We start from the raw sequence: 26,493 nt of genomic DNA, 5'->3' as shown, positions 1-26,493 counted from the left end.
AGTTATAGTTGGTTATGATGGAGGAGGACATTGCTTCCGTTTCATTAAGATTTGACTCTTGTCTACTTTAGCAATTTTACTTCATCGTAATCAATTTAACTATGCTCCGAGAGTCGTAGTTCACTTCTCAATTGAAATATATATAGAAAATATCATAAAAATAATACATATAGTACAACGTTCTAGATTGATAGTCGACTTGATTTAAAAAAAAGTCTTAAGTTTGAGGTGTTATTTTAAAAAAAAAAATTGTTGGATTAAGGATGCAAAATAATATAATTGAAGTGAATAGTATAAAAATATTGATATTTGAGTGGATTTGAAATATATATATAAAATTCCATTGAAAGTTTAAAAATATAAATATTTTTGCCTCAAGCTAAATTTGGAATAAAATTTGAGTTTAAATTCGGTTTGAATTTGAGTTTTAATGTGAGGAAATTAATTTACACATAGATAAAAATCGATCAGTGAATATGTGATTAACTCGTAGTTGCATCTTAACCATATGCTAAATGATTAGTCAAATATGCACACATAATAATTTATTTTCCATTTTTGAAATTAAAAAAAAAACAAAATTAACGAGAACAACCGATCTGCTGTTACAAATTCCTCCCCACAAATAATTGTTGATTTTGATTTCCATTTTTTATCGCCTTCCACGCTGAAGCACTCCGCGACGGGAACGACGCTTTGTATCGTCTTCCTTCTTTGCCACCTTCGCTTCCTTCTCCAAGCTCCTCTCCTCTCCTCTCCAATCCGATCCCATTCTCTTCCTCCTTCGTATTGATTTTTTTCTCCGTTCACTTCGATCCGGGAGGCCCTCAGGTAGAGCAGTTTGGCGGCGTTAAGATCGAGGAATTCGGGTTGTCTTTTTTTTTTCTTTATAAAAAAGGCTTGCTTGTGGTTTTTCCGTGATCCGGGAGCGAATTGGTAGAAACGGGGCTGGGTATTGGGAACCCTAGATCTGGAAGACTGGGCGTCGGATTCTTATTGGGATCTTTCCGTTGGGAGCCGTCAAGATGTTCTGGCGCATGAGCACATTTAGTCATTCATCGCCGGTAGGTTTTGGTCTTCTCATATACGGTTTGTTTGTTAGTTTGTGTTTTTTTGTGCGTGTTATTACCATTTTGTTCTGCCCATTGGGTTGGCTAATTTGAAAGAAGGGATTTGTGTTTTGTTTCTTAGAAATTCCGAATCTGAGAATTGGATGAAATGAAGCCAACAACTGATATAGTTCGTTATCCATAAGTTAATTTTGAAGGTTGTTTGAAAGAAATGAAAAAATTGATCTCATAATTAGGTGATCAAGCAAGAGTAGAAATTTGCTTATTCATTTTTTGAAGTGAATAACTGGATTGCCCTGTTGGCTCTGTAATTATGTGCTTATTTGTTAATTTGTTTCCTGAGGTGAATGACTGGATTGCTGAGTTCGCTTCTGTAATAATCTGCTTATTCAAACACCAGGGACATACAAGAACGCTAGAGAAGGTGAACTAGTGAACGTGTGGGAGGATGTTTGTATTTCCATGTTTCATGCAAATTTAAATTGCCCCTTTGCAGTGCTAGAGAGTCTAGATTTCTAATCTAATTGATTTAAGCTGGTAATGACTGATGGCAGTAGCAGTTGTTTGGCAATCCAAACTCCTCCCATAAAATCCATTCACCTGCTTGAATTAGGAAGTACAAGACATTGGTTTTTGTTTTGTTGGAAATTGTCTGTCAATTTAAACAACCATTCACCTGTTCGAATTAGGGAGTACAAGACATTGCTTTTCTTGTTTTGTTTGGGTAGATATTGCTTCTGTCAATTTAAACATCCATTCACCTGCTCAAATTAGGGAGTGCAAGATATTGGTTTTTGTTTTGCTGGAAACTGTTTCTTTCAATGTAAACATTCATTCACCTGCTCGAATTAGGGAGCACAAGACTTTGGTTTTTGGTGCAAACCGTTCGAAAAGATGATGAAGGCGTAAAAATTGGTCTGTTCGAATAGATGATGAAGGCGTAAAAATTGGTCTTGTTTCTTAGTGGTTAATACGGTCATTTACCTCCAACATATGCAAGTTTGAAACTTTATATAGTTTATCCACATATATCTGATGTAGACCAACTGGTCTTTAAATTTTTCGCTTCGATGTATTTGTTTGTCTCTGATCTAGTCAACTAGATTTATGCTACTTATATATATACGAGATTACCTTGACAAATTCTTGTTCATTAACTGGTTTTGTGTCTTTAGTTGCAAGCCATATTCATTCTAAATGAACTAGAAGTTCTTGAACAAGCTTGGTAGTTGGTTTGCTAAATGATCATTTATGTTTGTCTCAAATGATGAATAACCTTAAATCTTTTCCAATTACTATATCTGACATACATAAACATCATATGCTTAATTTCTTAGTATCCATGAGTATCAACATTGTTCATGAACTGAGCAATCATGGCACTATTTGTCAACAAAGCTTGGACATAGTGTTTTTTAATCTCCAAGTATATCTAGCTTGACTTCCTCAAGCTTGAGAATAAGCAAGTCTGAAAATATCAGTTTGACTTTTTTATAACCGTATCAGTAACTTCTTATTACTTGATAATGAGCATGCTTTTAAATGTTTAAGTTCATCCTTTTGCATCCTATGCATAACTTTTTGTTTTATTGTATATACTTATTTTCCCTCTTTTTCTAATGTTTTTTTTCATGTGTATTCATTAATCAACTACTCTGTACAGGTTCACATTGTTGTTAATTCTAGTTTAATGACAAATTTTTTTTATTCTTCCCAAGAATAGCATACACAGCTACTTACAAGCATTACATGTCTTCCTTTAGTAATTTCTTAAATTATTTCAGGTGGATTCAATTTTGGAGAAGGAAAATTTTACTCTTGATGAACTTCTTGATGAGGATGAGATAATCCAAGAGTGCAAAGCACTGAATACCCGCCTTATAAATTTGTAATAGTTTCACTCTTTAGTTGATTTCTTGATGTATGCTCAACTTGGAAGATTTACTCCTGCTTCCTATGTTCATAATTTGTAATAATTAGATGCAGAGGAACTTCAAAGTTTTTATTGTCTCATATCACCAAAGTGAAACTCTATGCTATATCTTCTGAGGAAGGAAATATTCACACAAATTAACAGAACTTTGATTATGCTCGTGTATTTCAACTGTCTTTATCCATTAGATAGTTTCATAGTAGAGTTGACTAGCTGTGTATTATTACACTGTAAATTGGCACATGGATAATAATTTCAATGTTAAAAATAAACATAATAGGAAAAGTTAAAATTTTTACATGTAGGATAAGTTTAAAATAAAAATGGACAAGGTATTTTCTTATATAAGGATATGCTTGTCAATGGAAAAAGATACGGAGATAGGTTTGTTGTGCTAAAGTTGATTTTAGGACATGAGATACTAAATATTTTAGATGTTCATGCCCTTAAGTAGCTGAATGATCAAATCACACAGGTTATTTTAGAAGAACCTAGTTGAAATTATTCTCGGTATACCTTTTAACTGAAACAAATATCCTTGGAGTAGATTTAAATGGGCATATATTTAATTATTCTTCCTATGACGTCGAGCACATAATTCTTCTTCTTATGACTCTATTCTCTAAGTGTAGCAATCACTTTGCCCGACTCATAGTCAATTATTCCCATACATTGAGCACATAATTACTCTGTTTTATTCATATTTCTTTGTTACTAAATCTGCAAGTCATTGTGTGATCTCTTTTATTTTTTTGGTTTCCTCATGTTAGTTTTTTCCCCTAATATATTTATGTTTTCAGTTTGAGAGAGAAGGCCCAAGTGGAGAAGTTGCTCCTTTATATTGTAGAGGAGCCTTCTATGGATGCTGATAAGAAACACATTCTCAAGTGAGACACTTGGTTGTCTTTCGAGTGACTGTTAAATGTTTCTACCTCTTACATATTTTGTTGAGTTTCGTCTTTATTGCAGGTTTCCTTTTATTGCAAGTGAGATATTCACTTGCGAAGTCGATATAATTTTAAGATCTTTAGTTGAGGATGTAGAGGTGAAGTACTTCCATTGATTGCTTTTCTTGTTTTTTTTTATTGATAATATTACTATCATTATTTATCTTTATCATTGCATATATTGGCCTTTTCTGTCCTCTTTTGCAGCTGATGGATTTGTTGTTCTCCTTCATCAAGCCAGATCATGTGCACAATACGTTGCTTGCTGGTTACTTCAGTAAGGTAAAAGTCAACTTTCTTTTTGATTGAGTCAGTTGGCATATTATGACATAACTCTTTGCATTATTTTGTTCTCTCTCTTTTTTTCCCTCTGTCTACCATCCGTTAAATGCTAATATCTCTGTTGTTTGGCAAGATTGTAATATGCCTGATGATTAGGAAGACAGCTCCATTCATCAAATATATTCAGGTCTGTGAATCATCATCAATTATAAAAATTGTTATATACTATTATTAATTTATTACTCTGTTTTATGGTTATACTGAAAGTATATTGAAAAATAGTCATCATCATCAAGTTGCATTGGTTCTTACTATTCTTGGTTCAGCTACCTTTGAACTCTCAATGCTATATCGCTTGCACATTCAACTATTAAATCACTTTTTATTATATTAACTTGTTTCCCTATGTCTCTTACATCATTAATCTTATGAATTCAACTTCTCTAACTGTGCAAACACTCCGATGTTCTGATCCACAAAGTTTGATGGCTCGTACCACCACACTTTTATAGTAATTTTCTGTTAGCTTAAAGGCCACACTATGATGATACAAGATTGCAAAAATTCCTCTTGATTTCAACAACCTATTCCATTAATAACTGTTCATCAATATCTAAAGCTCCTATTGGAATTTCATATCCTCTAACTATGTTTCTTTTATTTCATTTATGTTGCAAGTACCTTTGATTTCTCTAATAATTCAAACTTCACCTTTTTGATCTAATTGATTAGTACAATATCATTTGTGAATAATATATACCAAGGGCAATTGATATGTCTGTCTACTTCTAGTGTAAAAGATGCCTTAGAGTTGAGTATGATGTAAGTTGACAATGTAGAAAAATCATTTTTTACGCTCTTGATAATTCATCATCATCAATCACAACTATCTAGAGTTATATGTTTAGACAAATTTTATTTGCCTATGCCTAGTGCAACCTTCAACCTTTTGGATCAACATCTGCAATTGTTTAGTAACTATTGAGAACCATGAAGTGAATGTTGATGCACATGTTGTATGCATAAGCCCAAATTATTTCCCTAAATACTCAAAGTAGCTCCATACCAATTCCACTGATGCAACTCAGACTGTGTAAAGATTGATTTTAATGATTATTTGTTTGACTTATCAACCAACTTAAACATTTTGTCCAATTTTTAAACATGAACTCATTATCTTACTGAAGGAGATCACATTTTTATCATTGTCAATTCATCTTCTGATAGGTTAAGTTCCTTGAGATGATTGCATGCATGTCCATGATTGTCAATATCATGGGCATAGTTGAGACAAACAAAGTTTCTATGCCATGGTAACTTGCAACATTACCTTGTCTATTGGAAGGGGACTCCTAAATATAATAACATGCACATTAGGGAAACAACTTAACAAATTGACACCTGGCATACTTCTATGTGATTCAATAGTATGTGCTAATTTCTTTCCCTAAGGACTGCCCTTAATTATACTATATCATATTTATATCTGTTGTTCAGAAGACTTGGTTGTGATTTCACTCTAGTAACTCAAATGGGTTGAGTTCTATCTGGCTCCTAGCCAAGACATGAGCAAACACTATATATATCGATAAATACAAATATAGGTATCCAATCAAGCTCGGTGACTCATTTTAGTACATATATCACAATGAACCTTGGGTGACTTAGGTCACTATGAGCATATTGCTCAAATGGAACTAATTTCTCTTGAAACATTAATTATACATGTTCACATGGTCAATGTATCATCTTTATCAGCACCCGTGTCCATAGTGATAAGATAAATTCACTTACTGAATATCATGAAAACATCTTTTCCTCACAGTATATACTATTAGGAATTTGACTTTTGAACTTATCCAAAATTGAGTCTGATAAGTTAACTAACATTTCAAGTTAACTTAGAAATTCATCTTTTATCTCAGAACCTTTGTTTATTTTAATTAAATTATAGGTTAATAAAACCTTAAAGTGTCATTTATATTAGCAAATCAATAATATTCTTAGCTAATGAACACTTACCTATCATACTAGTTGGAGATACAAATTATACATTTTTTGCTAATCACCCAATTATATAAAAGATCCGCAAGTTACTCATGATAAATTACCAAATATATACTTGAATATTGAGAAGTTAGATTTTCTAAATTTCCCTAAACCATAAAATACCATCTATTTCACTTTAAATGTACGTATGCTAAATCATACATTAATACATGTTCTTTTCTGCTTAATTCTTTTCTTTACTTCCTATCCATATCACTTGTTGAAATATTCTTCCTACCTCTCTTCCATCTGTCTCTGTTCCCCACAAGTCATATCTTCATCCTTCTCACACATCTCCACAATCCATCATTCTTCTCCTTCACTGTTGAATCTCTTTTGTTCTCTTCTTTCCTTCAGAAATCTTCTTCTCATCCATTTCCTGCAGAAAGCCTTTATCTTCTTGTTTCCAATTTTTATACTTCTCCCCTCCATCAACACAGCCATCTTCTTATCCTCATCTCCTTTTTCTTTTTTCCCTTCATTTTTTCTTTTTTCCTTTTTCCTTTTTCCTTTTTCCTTTTTCCTTTCCTTCTTTCTACTTTCTTCCCTTGTCCACCTGCTTTGCCCTCTTTCTTTGACCTAGTATGCAGTACACTCTGCTTTTCAAAAAGAAGCCAGCAGTTGACTTTTCAAATTATTGAAGGTATGCTAGCTTCATCTCAAGAGGCCAGCTGTCCTCTCTCTCTCTCTCATGTGATGTGTGTGCGTATGTGCCAACAACTCTGATGGGCTGCGATTCACAACTCACAAGTTCCCATTGGTGGAGGAGAATATTACAAAACAAAATAGATCCAGTTAAAACAATACTGGTGCTATAAAATAAACCATTTTAAAGCTGAAATATGATATTATTTTAGGGGTCTGAAAGCATTTTTTTATTTGTTTCTTTTTTCAACCATGTAAATATGCGTAATTTATTTTGTACGAAATTAAACGTGACCTAGTTATTATAAAAGCTTGTAAAAGAGATCTCAATCCAATTGCTCAATCTGGCACACAAATCTATCTAGTGATAAATCATTTTTATCTTGAATTATTTTTAATTGGGTTAACCAAGAATTTCTTTGGTCTTCCTCTATACCATGAGTCGTTGAAAAACTTAATTCATGCTTTTGAATTTTGACTTAGTCCCCATACATAAATATGGTTTGAGTTTTTCTGAGTGCTGTAATTATAGATCTACATCTGCATATTTTTACTACTTTTACCATTTAACTTGTGTTTCATTGTGTTCCTTAAAATTTATGCATGGTAGCATGAGTTTTTCACAGTGCTTCTTAGTTCATTCTTTTCCTCAAAACTTTCACCCCATTACTTATGAGTGCATTCTTTCTGTCAACACTTGCATATGTAGCTTCATATTAATGATTTTTTCCCTATTGTATAGAACCATATAGAGATAATTGGTCAACTTGTTGACCTCATTGGTATCACATCAATAATGGAGGTCAGTTGTTCTTGGTTTTATTACCTCTACAGAAAATTCTTTGCTTTTCTATATTCTTTCATCTAGTTCTGATGTGGCCATGTGAAGCAGGTACTAGTTCGATTAACTGGTGCTGATGAAAATATGCATTCCAACTATATGGATTCAATGCAATGGTTGGAACATGTTGATGTTCTTGATCTGATTTTGGATAAATTTAGCTCATCGGTATGCCTCTATTGTGCCTACTTAGTAGAAGTAACTAAAATGTTTATATCATGCCTTTGAGGGCTCTGAAAATAATCAGAGTTAAGGCCTGCGAATGGCCATTTGTTGTAGGGCATTACACTTAAAACGAAAAAGAATTAACTTGATGACAAGTTTGGATTATGTTTGAATGACTATAGGTTAGTGGGCACTCTCTCCTTAAAATGCCTATATACAAATGGAATTTCAAGTTTATGAAAGGACGGTATTATTGTTTCTTAGATATTTCACTAATGTGCATACTTTCCAAGCATGCCACCGACCACCCATATAGTTTCTAATTTCTACTTGAATTTCTTTGGATAGTATATAGACACAAAGGAGGACTTTTTTCATCCTTATTAGCCATGGGTGATGGCATCTTCATTTTCATTGTATCTGAGATGTTGATTCTATCTCTGATTTTGCAATGTGTTTATATAGGATGCTCCTGAAGTCCATGCCAATGCAACAGAAATTCTTTGTGCCATTATTCGATGTGCCCCTCCTGTTCTTGCAGCCAAAATCTGCAGCCCAAGGTAATCATGACCTATGATTTCTATGCACATGAGCCTCTCGTGGAAATGACATTATATTTGGAGTTATTTTTGTGATATAATTTTGCTGTCAAAATGCAGTTATGTGGGGAGATTGTTTTCTCATGCATTGGAAGCTTCCAGGCCTAAATCAGTGTTATTTTATGCTCTGTCTTTCTGCATATGTTTGTTAGATCCTAAACGGATGGTAGCATCTTCCTATCAGGCATTTAGAAGCCAATCAAGTCATGGAACAGTTGTTGCTGTTAGTCAAGATACAGTGGAGGGAATGTTGGGGAGACTAGGTATTTGTTACTACTGTTGGTAATTTATGAGCGTGTACTAAAATATTCTTTCAATGGAATAAGGCCTATAGTTTTCTTTTTCTCAATAACTTATAGCTGGCTTTATGTGCTATGGTTTTATCTTCTGTTTGCTCTTTTAGTTTATTTTAAGTGTCTAAATCAAGAGCAAAGTGAGTATATGGTTACTGAATCTGGATTTGTTTAAGTTTGACTCAGCTGGGCTGACTTTTTGCAATTCATGTTCTATTAAACTTCTCTTGGTCCCAACGTTTGCCCTTACCTTTGGAGGCAATGGTGGGACCTTTGTGCAGATTAGTTTGTGTCAGCACAGTTTTCTATGCATGCCCCATTCTAGCTTCAAGATCACTATGTTGATTGTGGATCAGTGATGGCATGAAGTGGTTTGTTGATTGGCAGAAAATGATTTTGTACAAAAACTATCTTCTGCAAATTGATGTTAAAATTTGAAGTTAATCTTCCACTGCAGTTTAGTAATTATTGATGTTATCTCATTTTTGAGGCTCTTGCAAGTCTTTAAGTAGCAAACCATTTAAACTCAGATTCATAAACTCTAAGGTCGAGACTTACCTATTGACCTAGTGCAAGCCTCAAAAAATCCATTTATAAAATTTTTACTCTTCTCAAGTTTCTAAGGGCAACCATAAGCATCCGTAACTTTTGGTTTCTCTAATTCATCTGTGTTTTTCTTTTTTTAACATATTGGAACATGAACAGGTGATTTACTGAGATTACTGGAAATTTCTTCATCTGATGTTATCTTGCTTACAACATATGGGAAACTACAACCTCCTCTTGGGAAACAAAGACTGAAGGTATCGTAAAGACCTTATTATGAATTCTATCTTTTTATTTTATAATAAATGTATTTAAACCTAATGGATGAGCCCAGGAGCAGCAGAAAAGACTTGGCTATATCTCTTTGTATTTGATTGTCATGTACGAGTTCCTATTTATCTAGTTTTTGATATTAGGATATTGCCTGCTAGTCATTGCCATCTGTTATTGCCAAAACATATGAACAAATGAAAGGATATAGATCATTTGAAGGTATCTCATGACCACAAATTTTCTAGTTATGTTTCTGAAATTGGTTTTACTTACATTTTTTTGTGGGCGATGAAGATATTTCAATGTCATAATAAGTGAATATCTTTGAATAATTATTTAAAAAATAAGTTTGCATCCATTTAACTTACTATTTGTTATTTTCTTAATCTGTGAAAACAAACTGACTAATTTGGGCTTCTTAATGCTGATGTTCTATTAGTTGTGGTACAAACATTTTCTTTCAAGTTTCTATCTCTGGTCACTGATTATCTTGTGAATTAAAGGACTAGATATTATGTTGAATAATTAAAATTGGTTGTCCCACACTGTCTCGATGGCAATAATTTTCAGACATGGTGTACCTTTTTTCTTCCAGATTGTGGAGTTCATTTCTGTGTTGTTAACAATCGGGAGTGAAGCTGTTGAAAAAGAACTGGTCCAATTGGGAGCAATCAAGCGTGTGATAGATTTGTTTTTTGAGTGAGTATAATAACTCCCATGTTTTATCTGATGACTTTGTCAACTCTAGATCTAATTTTTAGAATTTTATGGAACTTTAGGTACCCTTTCAATAACTTTCTGCATCATCATGCCGAGAATATTATTGGATCATGTCTAGAAAGTAGGAGGATTCCATTAATTGAACATGTGTTGCATGACTGTGACATTGTTGGCATTAAAAGCAGTCTTCCTTGTCAACTGATTCCGGGAAGGTATGTTTTAAAGGAACTTTGCTTATGAATTTTCTTCCTTATGTAGTAGTCTATGTCCCATTACACCATTCTTGCTGCTGAGTTTACTTTATGCATTATTGTTAAAAGATACTAACGCAATCAAAAAAATGCTCAGCATAGCCAAGGTGTTACTCAAGTTCCTTGAATCTATTCTGACAAGACAACTCATTTAAAAGTTCTATTCACGTCTTAAAAAAAGGTCACATAGTTGACTGTCTATCTAAGTCTTTTTACTTTTTACTAATTTAGTGTTTTTTCCTCTCATCTCACCTTTCCAACCATGTAATATTTATATAAGAGATCTTTTATTTGTGTTCATAGCATTTCTCTTCACTTGTTTTGTATTGTTCATTTGTTTCCTATTGTTTATACTGTAAAAATATTGATTTTTCAGCAAACAAATATATTCATAGAGAAATAAGTTTCACTCTTTGATCATGGGGCTACAGATAGCAATGTAATCCTACTGTTGAGCTTGATGCAACAAAATTGAAGTTCTACAATGTGATAGATAATGCATGCCAACCACACCAATATTAAATTTAAGCCACGAGAACAACTATTTGAGTCTGCTACATAGATAATGAAAGTAGGAACCTCAAATGTATAATGTACAAAATTAAATGTAAAGCCCTTTTCTCAGGTTGGTTGTGGTTAATAGCCTATAATGACCTTAGTGATTGGGCGCTTTGAAACCTTAGAAACACTTCTGCTTTTGACAACATTGGCTTTATGTGCTATGCTCCTTTCTTATAGATATCCATGAGGATTATCAATATTCTTATGATATTAAAACTTTTTTTGCAGGCTACCGTATTTACAGGAAGACGGTTGCCTCCAAAAATAGGGAATTTGGGTCATATTACTCGCATTGGGAACAAGCTTAATCAGTTAGCAAACAACAACAGCACAATCAAGGCATACTTGCAGGTTCCTAAGGCTTTTCTTTTTCTTCAAAAGGAATATTACTATATTATTTTGTATAATCTTTCAATGTAATTAGTGAAACCTATTATTGTCGAATTTGGATTTCAAATCCTAAATTTGGAAATGAACTTTTTCAGAAAAATTCTTTATTTAGATTGCAGTGTTTCAGTTGAATTAGATATGAAGTCAGTATTTCTATGATTCAAATACTTTGATTTTTTTCTATACACTCAAAATCATTTCATGCTTGATGATTTTGTTATACTGCACTTAGTTTTCCTCCTGCAGGCTGTGTTCTATCCTTGGTAACTGTGTTTGTTACTTGGATTTACTAAGCATTTGTCTATTTTATTCTGTTAACTGTGCTTCAATTATAATGGCAAAATTATAATTTAACTTGAGCTGTGATTCTGCTTTGTGTAATTTATTTCTCTTTTATTTTACTTGCAGGAGAACAATGATTGGGATGAGTGGCACAAATTTGTCTTGTGCAAGAGGAATTGCATCGAAAATGTTTACCAATGGGTTTGTGGGTAGGTTTCTTTGGAAAATTTTAATTGTCCTGTGATTCTTAATTTTTATTACCCTTCTTACCCATGTATTGCTCTAGTAAAATCTGTGCTTGTTCATTAAATTTTATTTTTCAGGCATGGAATATGTATCTACAAAATTCTGAAACTAGATCATTATGTACTACTTGAGAAGGATAGAAGTAAATCTCTGCATAAATATCTTTACTTAGTTTAAGGATGCAAGAGTCAGTTTTGTGATTGTCCCTTAGCTCATATCTTTTTACTTGACAATTTCTTTGCACACACACATAATATAGATATATATACTAGCCTGTTTGTGCACGCGCGGTGTGCGACAGAAGAGTGCGGACGCTCGGAATAGGAACAGTAATTTATTTTATTTTATTTTTGTTTACGGTTAAACCGTTTAATATTTTCTCTATAGGGTTTAGGGGTTGGGTTACACAAAAAAATTTCAAAATGAAAAAAAAGGTACTCACTGGGTGTGCCGGGTTGTTATCCCGCACACCCTGTGAGCAACTAAAATTTTTCGTTTTAAAATTTTTTTTGTGCTTAATATTATAATCCAACTCCTAAACTCAGTGTGAGAACTTGGCGCAACGGTAAAGTTGCTGTCGTGTGACCTAGAGGTCACGGGTTTGAGTCTTGGAAACCGTCTCTTGTAAAGCAGGGTAAGACTGTGTATAATAAATCCTTCCCTGGGACCCTGCATTGGAGGGTGCTTTGTGCATCGAGTTGCCCTTTTTATTCCCAATGTGAGAGTGCTTCAATAAACTTCGATCAGTGTCTTTGGGTTGGATCTGTCTAATTATGATTTTGTTGGGAGGGGGGTTTATATAATTTGTTTAATCACTATCTATTTAGTACTTATTTTTGTTTCAACTTGTCCAATAATGGAAGACATTGCACACCAAGGAGAAATGTGTATGAAAACTCTCACAACTGATCTTTAACATATCTTCATCGGCAAATTGCCAATTGATTTGATCCCTTAGCAGCATCCACTTACTTCTTGTACTGTATGACTTTTTTGATATGTTTGTTCTTGTTAAAGGAGGTTTACTCAAATTCCAATATTTCCACTTAATCATGCTTTTTGAGATCCATTACCTTTTTGTTGAGCTAATTTTTTAGTTCTTTTTTCATATCCGATTTCAAATGGGTTTTCACATCATTTTCAGGCGTCCTACAACACTACAGGATAGAGTTAGAGACAGTGACGACGATGACTTCCGAGATAGGGATATTGACGTGACAACATTGGATAATCAGCATTTTCAACCTAGGATTTATCGCTACGATCATATTGAAGAGGTAACATCAGAATGCTTTGTAATTCAATAATTTTTCAATCCTGGCTTTAACATCAGATTGGCTACGATCGATGGAACTATTAACTGTTGCAGTATGGTCTGATTGGTTTCTGTAAAAAATGGTGTGTTCAAGTTCCAGATTCTTTTTCTGGATGTGCCTGTTGAGAAAAATAACATGTGCAAGAGGAGAGAAATTTCACACAGGAACTATAGGTAAATGAGAAATCAATCCATTGCAGATGTTACTATGTTGCAGGGGTCGCTCAAATAAGAGAAGGTTTTGTCACAGTCCATCCCAATATCAATCTCATAGGATGCATTTATGCTGTTTGTTTGACAAACGTTGTACACCTAGGAAAGGGTCTTCTCAATGACATCAGTGGTCCATAGCTGTTCATACATGTTATAGATATTACGACCCATATGTTGCCAAACCAGTTTTGAAGAGCGGTAGCTAGTACCAGACATTCATAGATAATCTCTGGTGTGTACTTGGTGTTACAGGATAATCCATCTGCATATCTTGCATCACAGAGGCTAATAGATGTGTGCACCGGGAGCACCAGACACTTCAGCTCATGATAAGAGTACATGGCAGTGTGATACTGGAAGATGCCACCATTTGTAGAAACCTTTCAGCCAATCTGACTAGGCATTTCTCAATGAAGCATCATATGTTTAGTCGTGGACAGGAGATAGATCTAGGACCTTGACAGTGAAGGAGAGTGGTCATGCGGGCATGGCCTTTTTTTTCTTGCAAGACCTCTTTAGTAAGACATCCTCATGCAATGAGATCTCAAATAAAATAAGAATTTTCATCATACCATTTTTTGTATGGTTACCACTAACAACAATGTGGTGCCAAGCTAAATGTATCGTTCTGGTTATAGATCAAACATGAAATCAGTTGGAATGGGAAGACTTTACATGTTTCCCCATGCTACTTTATACCAACCAATGCATCACACATACCGGGTGATGCAATCCATCATTTCAGCTTTTTTCATGGCACACTCCCGGAAGAAATTCTGCATGAGCACTGTGGTCATGAATTGCTCTCTGCCACTACTCTGTATAACTACAGATTGCACCATAACCTTTTTTGTGTCATGACCAGAATTATAGCTATCAAACTGCTAAAGAATTTTCTCTTTCCAACATTTTTCCTTATTTAAGCCTTCCCCTTGATTCCAGTTCATATATCTGAAGTAAAATTATTACTAAGAAGTGCTCAATTTCTTTCCTCTTCTACACACTACTGCCTAGACAATGTCGTTAGGATTTTGCATATCTTAGTAAGCAACTCATTTGTGCGAATTCTGTTCCAAACTAATTTCCACAAAAAATTACTATCTCTAGTACATTTAATGCCCTTGTACCCTTCCAGTTGTTTCTTCAAATGGCAGAGGTCCCCATTCTCCTTGATATTAGGGTAGGCTGCCTTCGAAGTTAGTGTACCAGTTGGAGAGTCATTCCATACGTGTCTTCACTGGATCTTTCTGAGATATTTAAAATTATTGTGTCGATTAGCTCATCTTCAAAGATGTATACTAGCTTTTAGTAGTCTTATTGTGAGCCTTCCAGCTGCTCACAAACTTCTGAAATATGAAGTGAGTTTTTGATGCTTTGAAATAGGTTGGCCACTTTGACAAAAATATAATACTTCCAAGGGGCATCCAGAAATCTGTTGTACTTCCGTTTCCTGTGCTGATTTCTGGCCATCCCTTAATTGGAGGATAGAGCTTTGAAGGCTCCTGCAAGGATTTGATGTGTTACCCTTCATGCACATGTTTTCAAGGAATGTAGTTTCTTAACCTGTAATGAGGCATCAAGTTACTAGACTCCATTTCTCTCCTGTGCATCTCATTGACACTATTGCTAGTAGGTGAGGAACAAACAGCAGTTTCTTTCCTATGAAATTCTCTCATGTCAAGGCAGCATATCACTTGGTCTTTCATGCAAGGTGGCCGGCTACGTGAGCACTGATACTCATGCTTGCTATGGAATGTGAACACATCAGGTTTTATTGTTCTAATGCAATCCATATAGGTGGCTAGGTTTTTCTTCCGCCACATATATGATAATTGCCAGCATGTGGTCCTGTAACAGGCCTGTTTACTGCATCTATGTGGATTAATTGCATGTGCCTGAAACTTTTCCAGTAGTTGCACAATACAATGATGTAACAATTTGTTTATCAATTGTGTTCGTGGGGTTAAAGTGTCTTACTGTTGTATTCATAGTAGCGTATAAAGAGATTAAGTGTGTTGATATTCCAAATACAATTTCTGGATTATTTTATTTGAAAATATTCTCTTTCTATTTTGTTCTTGTGTTGTTGTCTTGGAATATGCTATAGGACTAAGCCATATAATGTGTTTACATTGTTTTGCTTTCTCATGTTATATTTTTCTAATATCTCTGGTTGCTGTATACAGACAGAAGGATCTTTTGAACAAGACGATGAGGTATGGTCCCACGGCTACACATGTCGTCTCCTAGCATTTTGGTCTTTTAATGGATTTGTAATGGGTTATCTACTAGTTTATCCTTGTTGTGTAATATGCAATCAATATTGTGTCAATTGACAAGAATGAAATTTGAATAAACTGGAAGAATTATAGAGAGAGACTTTAGAAAATCAAGTTTTAAGTAAAGCTAACTAAATATATGAAATGTTGTCCACAATAAGGGAGGATGCCACACACCAGCTTGAGAGGATAGCTTGAAATTTTTTCAAGAGATATAGATATTTTGGATCTATTATTTAACAAGGAAATGTTAATGAATATCTAACTGGACAAAGAGTGGCTAATTGAAACGAAAGGGCTTCGAGAATCTTGTATGATTATCATTTGCCTCTTATATTAAACAATTATAAATTATAAGATTATGGTACAACCAATTATACTTTATGGATACGAGTGTGTAGGTAGTTAGAAAGTCCATGTAAAATGTGACATAAATGGGAATATTGAAATAAATGTATTTAGCCCATGCGAAATAAAAATACATACTATCTGACAGTAATCAGGTTTAGCTCCAAATAGATGTAAAAAATGAGAGTAAATAGGTCGTAGGATGGTAGCGTCATAATTCAAAGTTGATAGATTCTATAGTTGGACTAGTTGAATCCATTAAACTTGAATGTGTGAGAGAGAGATGGAGAAAAACGAAAACAAAAAAAAACCTAATTAAAAGTGATTTAAGATATTTGGATGTTTGATATAGTCTTGCAAAAACTTCCGAGGAATAGGATTCTTGTGGTCAACTCCATGTAATCACAACTAACTCAGGATGATGATGATCCATCATTTGCATGGAGGTCCTCTAGATACTGCTGCTTTTGTGTGCATATGGAGATTTACCTAGAACATCATACATTGTTCTCCTTAATTTGTCTTCTCACTAGTCAATTGCATGACCTTTCAACTTGATTTGTTACTATGTCAATTATTGTTCAACTAACTAAATCTGCATAGTACAACACAATTTGTCAATGCCCTTAATTCATCTAGCTGACTTTCTTTTCTTTGTTTTTTTCTTCTTCTGTTTTTTGATAATGAGAAATGACTTGCAGGATGCTTATTTTGATGATGAATCTGCAGTAGTTATTTCATCTTTGCGCTTGGGGGATGATCAGGACAGGTAATGGCACAACCATGTACACTTTGGTATGTCTGTTTATTTCTGCTCTTTTAGAATGATTCTAATACGCCAATAAAAATCTGTTACATGCAGTTCTCTCTTTACAAATGCCAACTGGTTTGCTTTTGATAATGATAAAGAGGTCAGTGATCGTATAACCGACTCACTTGCTTCAACATCACTGAATTCGGATGAGTCTGATGTGGTCCTGCTGGGTGAAAAGAAAGACCTGGATGAAGCAGCTACTTGTTCACAAATAAAAGTAGTGACTAGTACAGGAGAAACAGAAGCTACCATTCTAGGAACTTCTCCTGTAAGCAAATCCACAGTGGAGGCTAGTAACTCAAGCCCGAGCGAGGGTGAGAAGCCACAAGGGTTGGTTGAATGGATAGAAACTTCAGAGTCTGAAGTGCCTGGTATAAAATCTACTGCACATATTTCGAACGGTGAGCTCAAAATGGAGGATGCATGTGCCATGGAAGAAATTGCACTAGATACAGATGGTCACGAAACTTCATCTGAACATGCAGAAACAGATGGGCAAGTTGAAGATGCCAAATCAACTAAAACTCCTGAAAATCAAGGAGAGCAGCCTGCAAATGGAGGTTTATCCAGATCTGAAGTCGTCTCAGAGCTACCTGCAGGTGAAACTGCAGCCGAAGACCCAGAACACAAGAAAACAACTGACAACTCAGGGAATTGAAATTGATGGCATTTGCACTTCATTCATCAGTGGATTCATGGGCCTTTCGGAGGCGGCAACCAGGGTTCACTCTCCTGCATCTTGGAGGTTCATCTCAGAAGAGACCTTATCCTACAAGGGCTGATAGGTTGTTTTGCCATTCACTGACCTAGAATTTCAGGAGAGCTCCTACTCCATGACAACAACACTGGCAATCTGCTCCTTTGCAATCTTTTTTTTTCCCCATTCAATTTTTTAAATATTTTTTCCCCAAATATTTTTGTCATGGTTAAATTCTTGCTCACTTTCATCTTCTTTCTTTTTTGTTAAAAAATGCTACATGCATACTGATTTCAGTCAGAGCAGTTATTGATTCTGTGCAATTGTTTTTTTTTTCATTCCAGTTAATTACACAGTGCAACCTTTTCTGTGTCCTAGGTTTCATTTGCAACACGACTCCACGAGCATAGTCATTGATTATCGGATGGTAGATTTATAATAATAAAGCAAGATTCGAATCTCCACTATATATTTGGGAAGAATTAATTCTTCGTTTCGATTTCATGGGCAGTGGAGGGGCGTTAGGATGGACAGTGGAGAGATGCCTGGAACGAGTGTATCCCTTTTGCAACAATAGTTTCATTTGAAACACATCAAACAAAAAAGGTTATTAATTTATGAATATTTATTCTTAAACTCTGATATTATGTTAAAATTCTATCCTAAAGTAGTAATAAATACTATAAACATTTAATAATAAATATTCAATACAACAAATTTATTTATAATGCTAAGACAAAAATATATATCATTAGAAGTATAAAATATCTTTATATTACGATTTCAGAAACCTAAGCGTGTATTTAACTATGAAGGTAGAAAAAAAAAACAATTTTAAAACGAATAGCTTAGCATCTCTGCATGCACTTCAATTAAAGCTACGAAGGTAGATTAACAAAGTTAATTGTTTTTCTTTAATTTAATTTTTAATTAATATTTTTAATAGTTTTTTTCTTGATTTTGTTGATCTATGTCGTCAGAAAGTTGACATTCAAAGTTTGACATCAAACCACACTGTAAATTGCAGAATTAAAGCAACAAAAAGCTTTTAAAGTTGACATTCACTATGACTAAAAATAAATAATCATAGTGAATGTTCTTACTTTAAGGATCTATCTTGTTCACATTATAAAAAGAAAAGAGATTTGAAACTGAAAATAAAAAAAAAAGGCATGTAAAATGGTTTCCAGAGCTGGAAACTTAGACGACAATAATAACACCTTTTTAAGGATCAACGTAATACAAGTAAAATTAAGAGCAATCCTCGTTTGAAGTTTGCTTGAGCAACAGGAACTCAAATGCTTATTATCTGTATAGGATAATCTCTGCCTTTGACTTGATCTGTATGGCAATTATTTCTTTCAGTGGCGAGTCTACTGCGTCAAGATCTGCAGTAAGTATTGAGCATAAAGGTCCCTACACCAATAACAAACCATGAGTCTCGATTTTTGATCAATAAGACAGGTCATATTGTCGTGAAGAAGCCTGCGTTGAGAAAATTATAGTTGAAGAAGAAATTTGTAACTGAATGATCAACAAACTAGTTTGAGTATAAAATCAACCTGTGGTGTTAATGTGTTAGATAAGCTATAACATCAAGGCTTGAGGTTTGAGGATTCTATTCTATGAATTTATACAAACTATGATTGAATCAATTGGAAGTTATAATTTTCTGCTTAGTTCGTAAATTGAGATTGATAAGGAATGAAATAGTTATTCCTAGAGAATAAAATTCACTTAGATTCAGGAAATGAAATAGATGCTATTCAAGTAAGAGATAAGGAATAATAATCATCTTTGTGTAAAATAATTTGTCTAGCTCCTACAACCCGCTCCCTCCTGCTCTAATTGACCGGTTTGACCAACCCACTTTGGAGAGAGTTAAATAGAGTAACAATAACACTTGATGCAAGATTTCAGTAAGCTTACATCGAGTATTGGATGGCTTCTCGAGCAGTGTTTGCAGGCAAGAAATCGTCGACTGCTACCTCTTTGTTCTCATTCTTCTTGTCTTAAGAGCATGTCAAGGAGCCTAATCAAACTGGAGAAAGGAAGCTGGCAAATGTGTACCACAAGCTTAATACAAATAGTAAAAGATGGGTTCTGAAAGGATACAATCTTCAAAGAAGCGCCTAATCTCTGCAAGGCGATGAGTAGATAGCTCACTAAGGTCATTTAAGTGACGGAACTCGGGATCGTCAGCACAAACTGCAATGATTTTATCATCTTTCTCCCCCTGAATTCCAAACAAACCAGGAAGGCAGTTATAATATAATAAGCTTTTTTGAATTTGTTCTTGAATCAATTTCTTACCTGATCAATCATGGGCATAAGACCAATGGCTTTGGCTCGTAAAAAACTTCCAGGAAGAACTGGTTCCTAATCAAACATGTGGTTTTCCATTAAATAAATACCATTCATAATGATGAAACGGTAACAATAAACTAAGCATGGACGATAAAGAAACACAGCCTGAGGAAACAGTATTAACTAACTAATGCAACCAAGCTGCAGAAAAATAAAAGATAAAAATTGTGAGATTCAACCTGCATGAGGACCAAAACATCCATTGGGTCATTGTCTTCACAAAGTGTACGAGGAATGAAACCATAGTTATGAGGGTAGACCACTGATGAGTACAAGACACGATCAACCTGAGAGAAGTGTCAACAGGAATGCAGAATAAAACAATTCTCAATAAACAGTTCAAATGAGAATATGCAATTGCATATCTATAACTCTTGGCCAGTATCTTGTTAGACTACTTGAACTGAGTATTGTAGAAGAATATAAACAAACCTTAATTAGCCCTGTCTTCTTATCGAGTTCATATTTCACTTTACTTCCTTTTGTTATCTCCACAACCTGATGCCAGCAAGTAAAATTACATGATATCAACCATAATTAGAGCTGATCACAACAATGAGCTAGAAAGCAAGGGTTGAGTGACTCAAAATGTCAAGCACCGAGGTAATCAAAATAGTCATACATTCTACTGCAGCCTCTTGTGGAACTTAGCCTGAATGTTCCATGTCATGGCTTAATATTGGGTAAAAGAAAATTTGTTAAAAAGTTAGTAAACGAAATGCATGCACTAGTTATAACACCTGAAGACATCATTTTCCCAAACAAATGCAAGTTAGAGGGAAGAACACAGGTGACACTGAAAAAAAAAGGATTTCCTATCCAGTTTGCAAGAAAGCAATCAATGGAACCAGTGTGGAAGTAAACATACACCGAATGAACACGTTTGAATGAATGCATAAGCAAAACTTCTTTAATCCGTACCCAACTCTGGGGACATGAGAATCATGCATATATAATGCAAAATGTTGGATACTTTTTCCACTATGCAATTTTCAAAGATGTTTTTTCATATCCAATTCTTTTTTATCAAAGACGAATTTAAAAATGAGAAAGACTACAAATATTCACAAAGGTATATAAGTAGATGGAAACCAAGTAATTTAGGCTACCTTAGCAGATTCATTGCAAACTGTTACAATTTCAAGGGTAAGAAAAGGCCAAAAAACAAACATTTATTTAATGAATCGTGGGAATAAAAAGTCACAAAAGTAGAAAAGTTGGCTGCTAGATTGGAACAGAATTCCCCCTGTTGTTCTCCTAATATCTCCTACTTGCCTAACTTTCGAAAGATTATATGTGTGAGTACTTTCTTCAAGGATACCTCAGTTAACTTATTCTATCTGGCCTTGGGTTTTCTAACTTATCCACTCAACTTAGTTATGTTGGTGTGTCACAAAAATGTCTTGTGAAGCACGGTCCTTTTTGCTGATTGATCATTTGCTTTGGAAGCCTAGTTAAGTGTCAAAAACTTGAAGTTGTTCTAAAGAGTGGCATGGTATCAATTTTCATTTGTCAAATAAAACCATATACTTCTTTGTTTAGTTCATCAGTCAACTTAATAAAGAATACTTACAACATTGAACACAGCAGGGGCCTCAGAACCTGAGAAAATTTTATGTTTAGTAAAAGAAACAAGTCAAACTAGCAGAAAGCAGCACTACTTTTCTATTAGATTCCAACCTATTTCAACATCATGCCAAGGATGTGCAGCCACTGATCTCTTGGACAATGATGATAATATCCTTTTGTTCAACTTTGGAGCTGCAAGATTCTCCTGTCCCTCACTCATATTTCTGCACAAATAGCAATTAACATGTTAGAACATTATAAGAGCATATCCATACTAAAAGTGCTGAGAAGCTCATGGACATAATATGAAAGGGAATCTAGCAATTCAGTCTCTTTGTGATTTAGTATTCTCGAAATGAAAATTAACCAAGTTGAAACAATATGACGGATGAAGTAAAAAATGCTTCAAATCAAATAGAAATAGCCATTTCTATCAAAGAATCTGACAAACGACTGAGTTTATATCAAAATCCGAAGATGATTAAATTTAGCTAACTTGCAAGTAGCAAAGTGATTTCATTTACTTCTGAAATCATAGAGCCACAATATTCACCTTGCTAGCTGTAGTTTGCTTGCCATTAGGATACTGCTTTAGAGTCTCAATGTTATGGAATCCACATGTGAATTGAAACTATGTCACAGCAGAATAATTTTACATGGTAACCTTAATTCTACTCATTTTGCCTTATTCCTTCAATGGGGGTGCAAATTGATGCATTAATTGACAGAAAGTTAGCATATGTGGTGCTGTGCCTAGAATGTTTTAGAACATGAGCAGAGTCGATGCAGTTAGCAAAGCTTTTCAGCACTAGTAAAACCTTGTAAAAATTACATGTTACTAATCTAATAACCAACAAGTCCATTTTATGTTTCGAGAGCAAGAGATAATTCAAAAACAGAAATGATAAGAAACAAGAAGCAAGAACTCAGCACCATCCCAACTCCCAAGTCATCACCTTTACTAAATCTTCCAATACTATCACTAGCTCTACTAAAAGTAAAACTGCCAAAACTCAGATCAGATCAAACAAGGAAAAAAAAAAGTGGAAACCAGAAACAACCAAAACTCAAAGCGAAAGAAAACACAACAATTCCAAAGATCAGGATTAAATAAGAAAAGACAGAATCGGGAGGAAGCCTTCGGCCGATGCTTGTACCTCGACGAAGGAATCGAAACCGTCGAGCGTGTGCAAGCGGCGAAAGAACTGTGCTTCGCGGATCGAGAGAGATCGTCGCCGGTCGATCGAATTTGAATTCGAGGAGGGCTTGGGCGGCTATTTATAGTCGACTGGTCGTTCGATCGAAGAGTGATGGAAGGTAGGTAAAGGCGTATTCACATCTCCCGGAGGGGGGTAATGTTACCGGAGGTGACGAAACCATCTCAACCTACATTATACGTACATTCCACTTTACACATCATAATTTCTTTTTTTTTTAAAGATTCAACTATAGCACTTATTTTCTAACCTTTTGGTTTCATATAATAATAAAATAACATAAAATAATTAGTAAACTTATTTATTAATATTCATTTAGTTCACTATCAATGCAACCTGCCTAATCTATTCAATTCATTCAACACCTTCCATCCTATTACCTTTATTTAAATTTTAAAATGATAATGGATAATATTATATTTGATAGAAATACAAAAAAGAGTAATATATTTGACCATAAAATATTCATCCATATCACAAAAAGGAAGGAGTCATTTTCATTCAGTTCGGCGTTGCCAAAGGCACCCACTGATGCTCGCTCACCTTCTTTTATAAACTGTCCATCCATCTGTTGCACAGGCAGTAGGGAATCATATTCCAAATTATAGTTCCAACTATATCAACTCCACATAAAATTTGTTCATGTAGATTCAGCTGGTCGATCTGAAATTCTGATCGATTCAGTCGGGAAGGATTCAGTCTTGGGATGCAATTTTTACTTATAGACACTTGATTGTCTCTGTGGCATCCAAATGCATCAACAGGAAGATAAACAAAGGAGAGTTATCGAAAACATTGCGAACAAATTTGGCTGTGTGTGTGTAAGAAATTTCAGCTGGGACATGAATATTTCAGCTGCCTTTTTACAATATAACTTTGGACAAGGCAAGAAAATACAGATAAACAAATGGTGGCTCCTCGCTACCACTCCAAGGAGTGTGTTCTTCTCAGAGGTCGACCTGCTCTTTTCTTCTGAGTTACTGGTACTGGATTTTCCAGAAGCTGCAATGGAGTTTACATATCATAAGCTACTTTCTAGCTTGCACAAACACTTGGAGAATATTTCTAATGTAAACTTTATCATTGAACGTGTTCTACTGATTTAATGAGTTCGCCAAGTAAACAGTTTAACATGAAATTTCAATATGTAACATCAAACTCATGATATTTTCTTTAGAGCAGAGATGCCTTGTAAGAGACCGAGGATGAACTTTTCTTTCAAATTTTTAAATGAAGAGTGCAGAGTCAAGACATACTTGAGTAAGACTATCATTGAATAAGTAAATGACTGATACTATTATTTCAAGCACACATATGGTCGTTTGATGTAAACCAGAAATACATAGTTTTATATGAAAGGGTAGGGGAGTTCAAGGAAGAATCGATGGGGCCACAAAATTGTAGTCTGAATAAAAACTTGATCTCTACATAGACATCAACAGACACATGCACTAATTGTAAGAAGTAGATCTCTTCAATTGGCACAGAAGGTGATTCAAGAAGATATTGCATAAGCAACCAAATGGTTCTAGCACTAGAAATAAAAATACATAGATCAATTTAGGCATAGGTACTCAATCTCTTAAAAAGATCCTTAACTGTGACCAGGAATTTAAGTATGAAGCAAGGTGCATTTTCATATTTGACTAACCATTTTGTCCGATACACAATATGTTTCCTCAGACCCGCTAACAATTAATTAGTTCCAGTGGTCTTTCATTTTTCCAGGATAGTGAGTGTTGATTTTGGATATATCAAGATCAGCAGCTAAAGCGATTGATCTGCTAGTAATTGTTCTGTTTCCACAATCATTCATTCATACAGGATATATAACCTTTCTTTTTCCAATGAGTGTTGATTTTGAATACATAGAAGTTTGCAGCTAAAGCTATTAGCAAAGACGAGACAATTATCATGCCATTTTATATGCTGTGAAAGTGTTTTTCAAAACAAATTTTTTTCCCCACAAAATCTTATGGTAAGTAATGGAAATTAAATGCACATCTGCATAGAAGTGTATAAAACATAATCTAACAAATCTTTAACTTGAACGTTGAATATTTATATCAACAATTTTCTTCATATCAAAATAGGTTGCAAATAGTAAAAGTCTAAAAAATTGTAAGGTTGTGGACTTATAGATATCAAATCTACCATCCATCAGAATCAACAAAAGGAAAATCTGCTCTGCTAAGGAGAGGCAAAACCAACACATGAATTATGCCATCAACTTATGAAGAAATTTCAACATTTTGCTTCAATGATCCCAAAAACATTACCATACCTGCTTAATTCTCTTCCTTTGCTGCTGCTCCTGCAATTGATAGCTGACTTAGTACTCAATATCTTGATAGATCACTATCACTTAATTGAAACACGATTGAGAAAGAAAGAACTATGAAATGAGTTTCTTGTTTATCCTTGACAAAAATTGCCGGAAATGCATTACCTGAGATTTTAATAGCTGTGCGTTTTCCGCCTCCAGCTTAGCTGCTAAAGATTCAAGCTCGGCAATATATGCCTGCAACACATCAAGTTGCAGGGGGAATAAATCCAAGCTTTAGAATTTCTAATGAGTGATTCAGTGATCGTTAACTTTGGAAAGTGAGGGCAAACCAAAAACCTGTTTTCTCTCCCTTGATCTGGCAGCAGACTCCCTATTCTTTATCATCCTCTTCTGCCGTTGCATAGAAACCCTGTCCACTGGATCCAACAATGGCCTCTTCCTCCTTCGGTTTCTACTTGCAGCACCCTCTGCTCCGTTGACAAATCCAACAACCAAATCATCCGCAGGCAATTGCGGCGGCGGCGGTAAAATAGTTTCCCCCATCACCGGATTCGTCCCACAGCCCGCTTGGATGGAACCGAACGGGACCCCTCCGTCCTCCTCCTCCGCCGCCCCGTTCCGCGCCAAGAAGTCCTCCAACGTCATCTCCGCCCTGGATACCTCGCGGTCATCGGCCATCCCGGCGGCGGCGATCTTCCACCATGCCTCCTCCACCGTCTTCCCTCCGACGCTATTGAGCGCCGCCAAGCTACCCTGTCGCGACACCGAGGCTCCCACATCCGCCTCCAAGGCGGTGGCGTTCTCGGCGCATAAGCTGCGGAAGAGCTCCTCCATGCTCATGTAGCCGAGGCCCTTGGTGAGTTCCCCACCTCCGATGACGGATCCCTGGAGATCGGCGACGGGAAGAGAGCAGACGGAGGTCTGGCGCGTGAGACTGGAGCTGGCGGCGGAAGACGACGCCATCACCCTCGATGCCATCCCCGAGCGGATTGGATCTCCAAGTGCCGCCGGCGATGAGGAATTAGGGTTTTGGAAGATCCAAGTTTCTCTCCAACGCTGAATCCACAAGCGAGCGAGAGAGAGAGGAGAGCGGCGGTTCGTCGTCTCCAATTCGCGGAAGGGATGGACCAAACTCCAATTTAATGACTTTCGAAGGCTTCTTCTGTAAAACAAAACAATTAATGCAGAGAAAATTTCATTTTAACCCCAAATGTTCTCTTAATAATATAAATTTATTCCGTATAACTATGTCGTATTAATAGTCGCTGACCTCAAGGAGAAATACTTGAATTAG

The 26,493-nt window shown here is 35.3% G+C and overlaps 3 protein-coding genes across 4 annotated transcripts; 1 reads left to right on the top strand and 2 right to left on the bottom strand.

Annotated features, from left to right (window-relative positions):
• Window positions 1–662: 662 nt before the first annotated feature.
• LOC141838249 (uncharacterized) lies at window positions 663–18,073 on the top strand. The gene is given in 20 exon segments (XM_074725669.1): window positions 663–1,064; window positions 2,855–2,958; window positions 3,804–3,890; window positions 3,973–4,048; window positions 4,158–4,232; window positions 4,366–4,419; window positions 7,669–7,728; window positions 7,819–7,935; window positions 8,398–8,492; window positions 8,592–8,794; window positions 9,530–9,627; window positions 10,239–10,342; window positions 10,423–10,538; window positions 10,541–10,575; window positions 11,404–11,526; window positions 11,974–12,056; window positions 13,238–13,370; window positions 15,808–15,837; window positions 16,950–17,017; window positions 17,111–18,073. Coding segments are annotated over 20 exon segments (2,310 nt in total). The 5' UTR covers window positions 663–1,025; the 3' UTR covers window positions 17,721–18,073.
• Window positions 18,074–18,881: 808 nt separating this feature from the next.
• On the bottom strand, window positions 18,882–22,965 carry LOC141842066 (soluble inorganic pyrophosphatase). Its single transcript, XM_074730284.1, has 9 exons — window positions 22,853–22,965; window positions 21,807–21,919; window positions 21,700–21,728; window positions 20,559–20,624; window positions 20,306–20,413; window positions 20,073–20,138; window positions 19,875–19,995; window positions 19,689–19,770; window positions 18,882–19,175 (listed from the first exon to the last, which is right to left on the bottom strand). Exons 2-9 carry the CDS (start codon window positions 21,913–21,915, stop codon window positions 19,133–19,135), a joined length of 624 nt encoding a protein of 207 aa, XP_074586385.1. The 5' UTR covers window positions 21,916–21,919; window positions 22,853–22,965; the 3' UTR covers window positions 18,882–19,132.
• A 419-nt stretch (window positions 22,966–23,384) lies between these two features.
• On the bottom strand, window positions 23,385–26,332 carry LOC141840278 (bZIP transcription factor 12-like). 2 transcript variants are annotated; one of them, XM_074728217.1, is made up of 4 exons: window positions 25,536–26,332; window positions 25,362–25,433; window positions 25,197–25,226; window positions 23,385–23,914 (listed from the first exon to the last, which is right to left on the bottom strand). In XM_074728217.1, exons 1-4 carry the CDS (start codon window positions 26,175–26,177, stop codon window positions 23,834–23,836), a joined length of 825 nt encoding a protein of 274 aa, XP_074584318.1. In that variant the 5' UTR covers window positions 26,178–26,332; the 3' UTR covers window positions 23,385–23,833. The 2 variants fall into 2 exon arrangements, with proteins under 2 accessions (XP_074584318.1, XP_074584319.1); XM_074728218.1 differs by lacking the exon at window positions 23,385–23,914 and having other exon boundaries at window positions 25,206–25,276.
• Window positions 26,333–26,493: the final 161 nt, after the last annotated feature.

Source organism: Curcuma longa, chromosome 11 (assembly GCF_044706935.1).
Source record: "Curcuma longa cultivar G26 ecotype Majalengka, Jawa Barat chromosome 11, ITB_CL_G26_1.1, whole genome shotgun sequence".
Classification (NCBI taxonomy): Eukaryota; Viridiplantae; Streptophyta; class Magnoliopsida; order Zingiberales; family Zingiberaceae; genus Curcuma; species Curcuma longa.
This window is presented reverse-complemented; position numbering and strand designations above follow the sequence as displayed.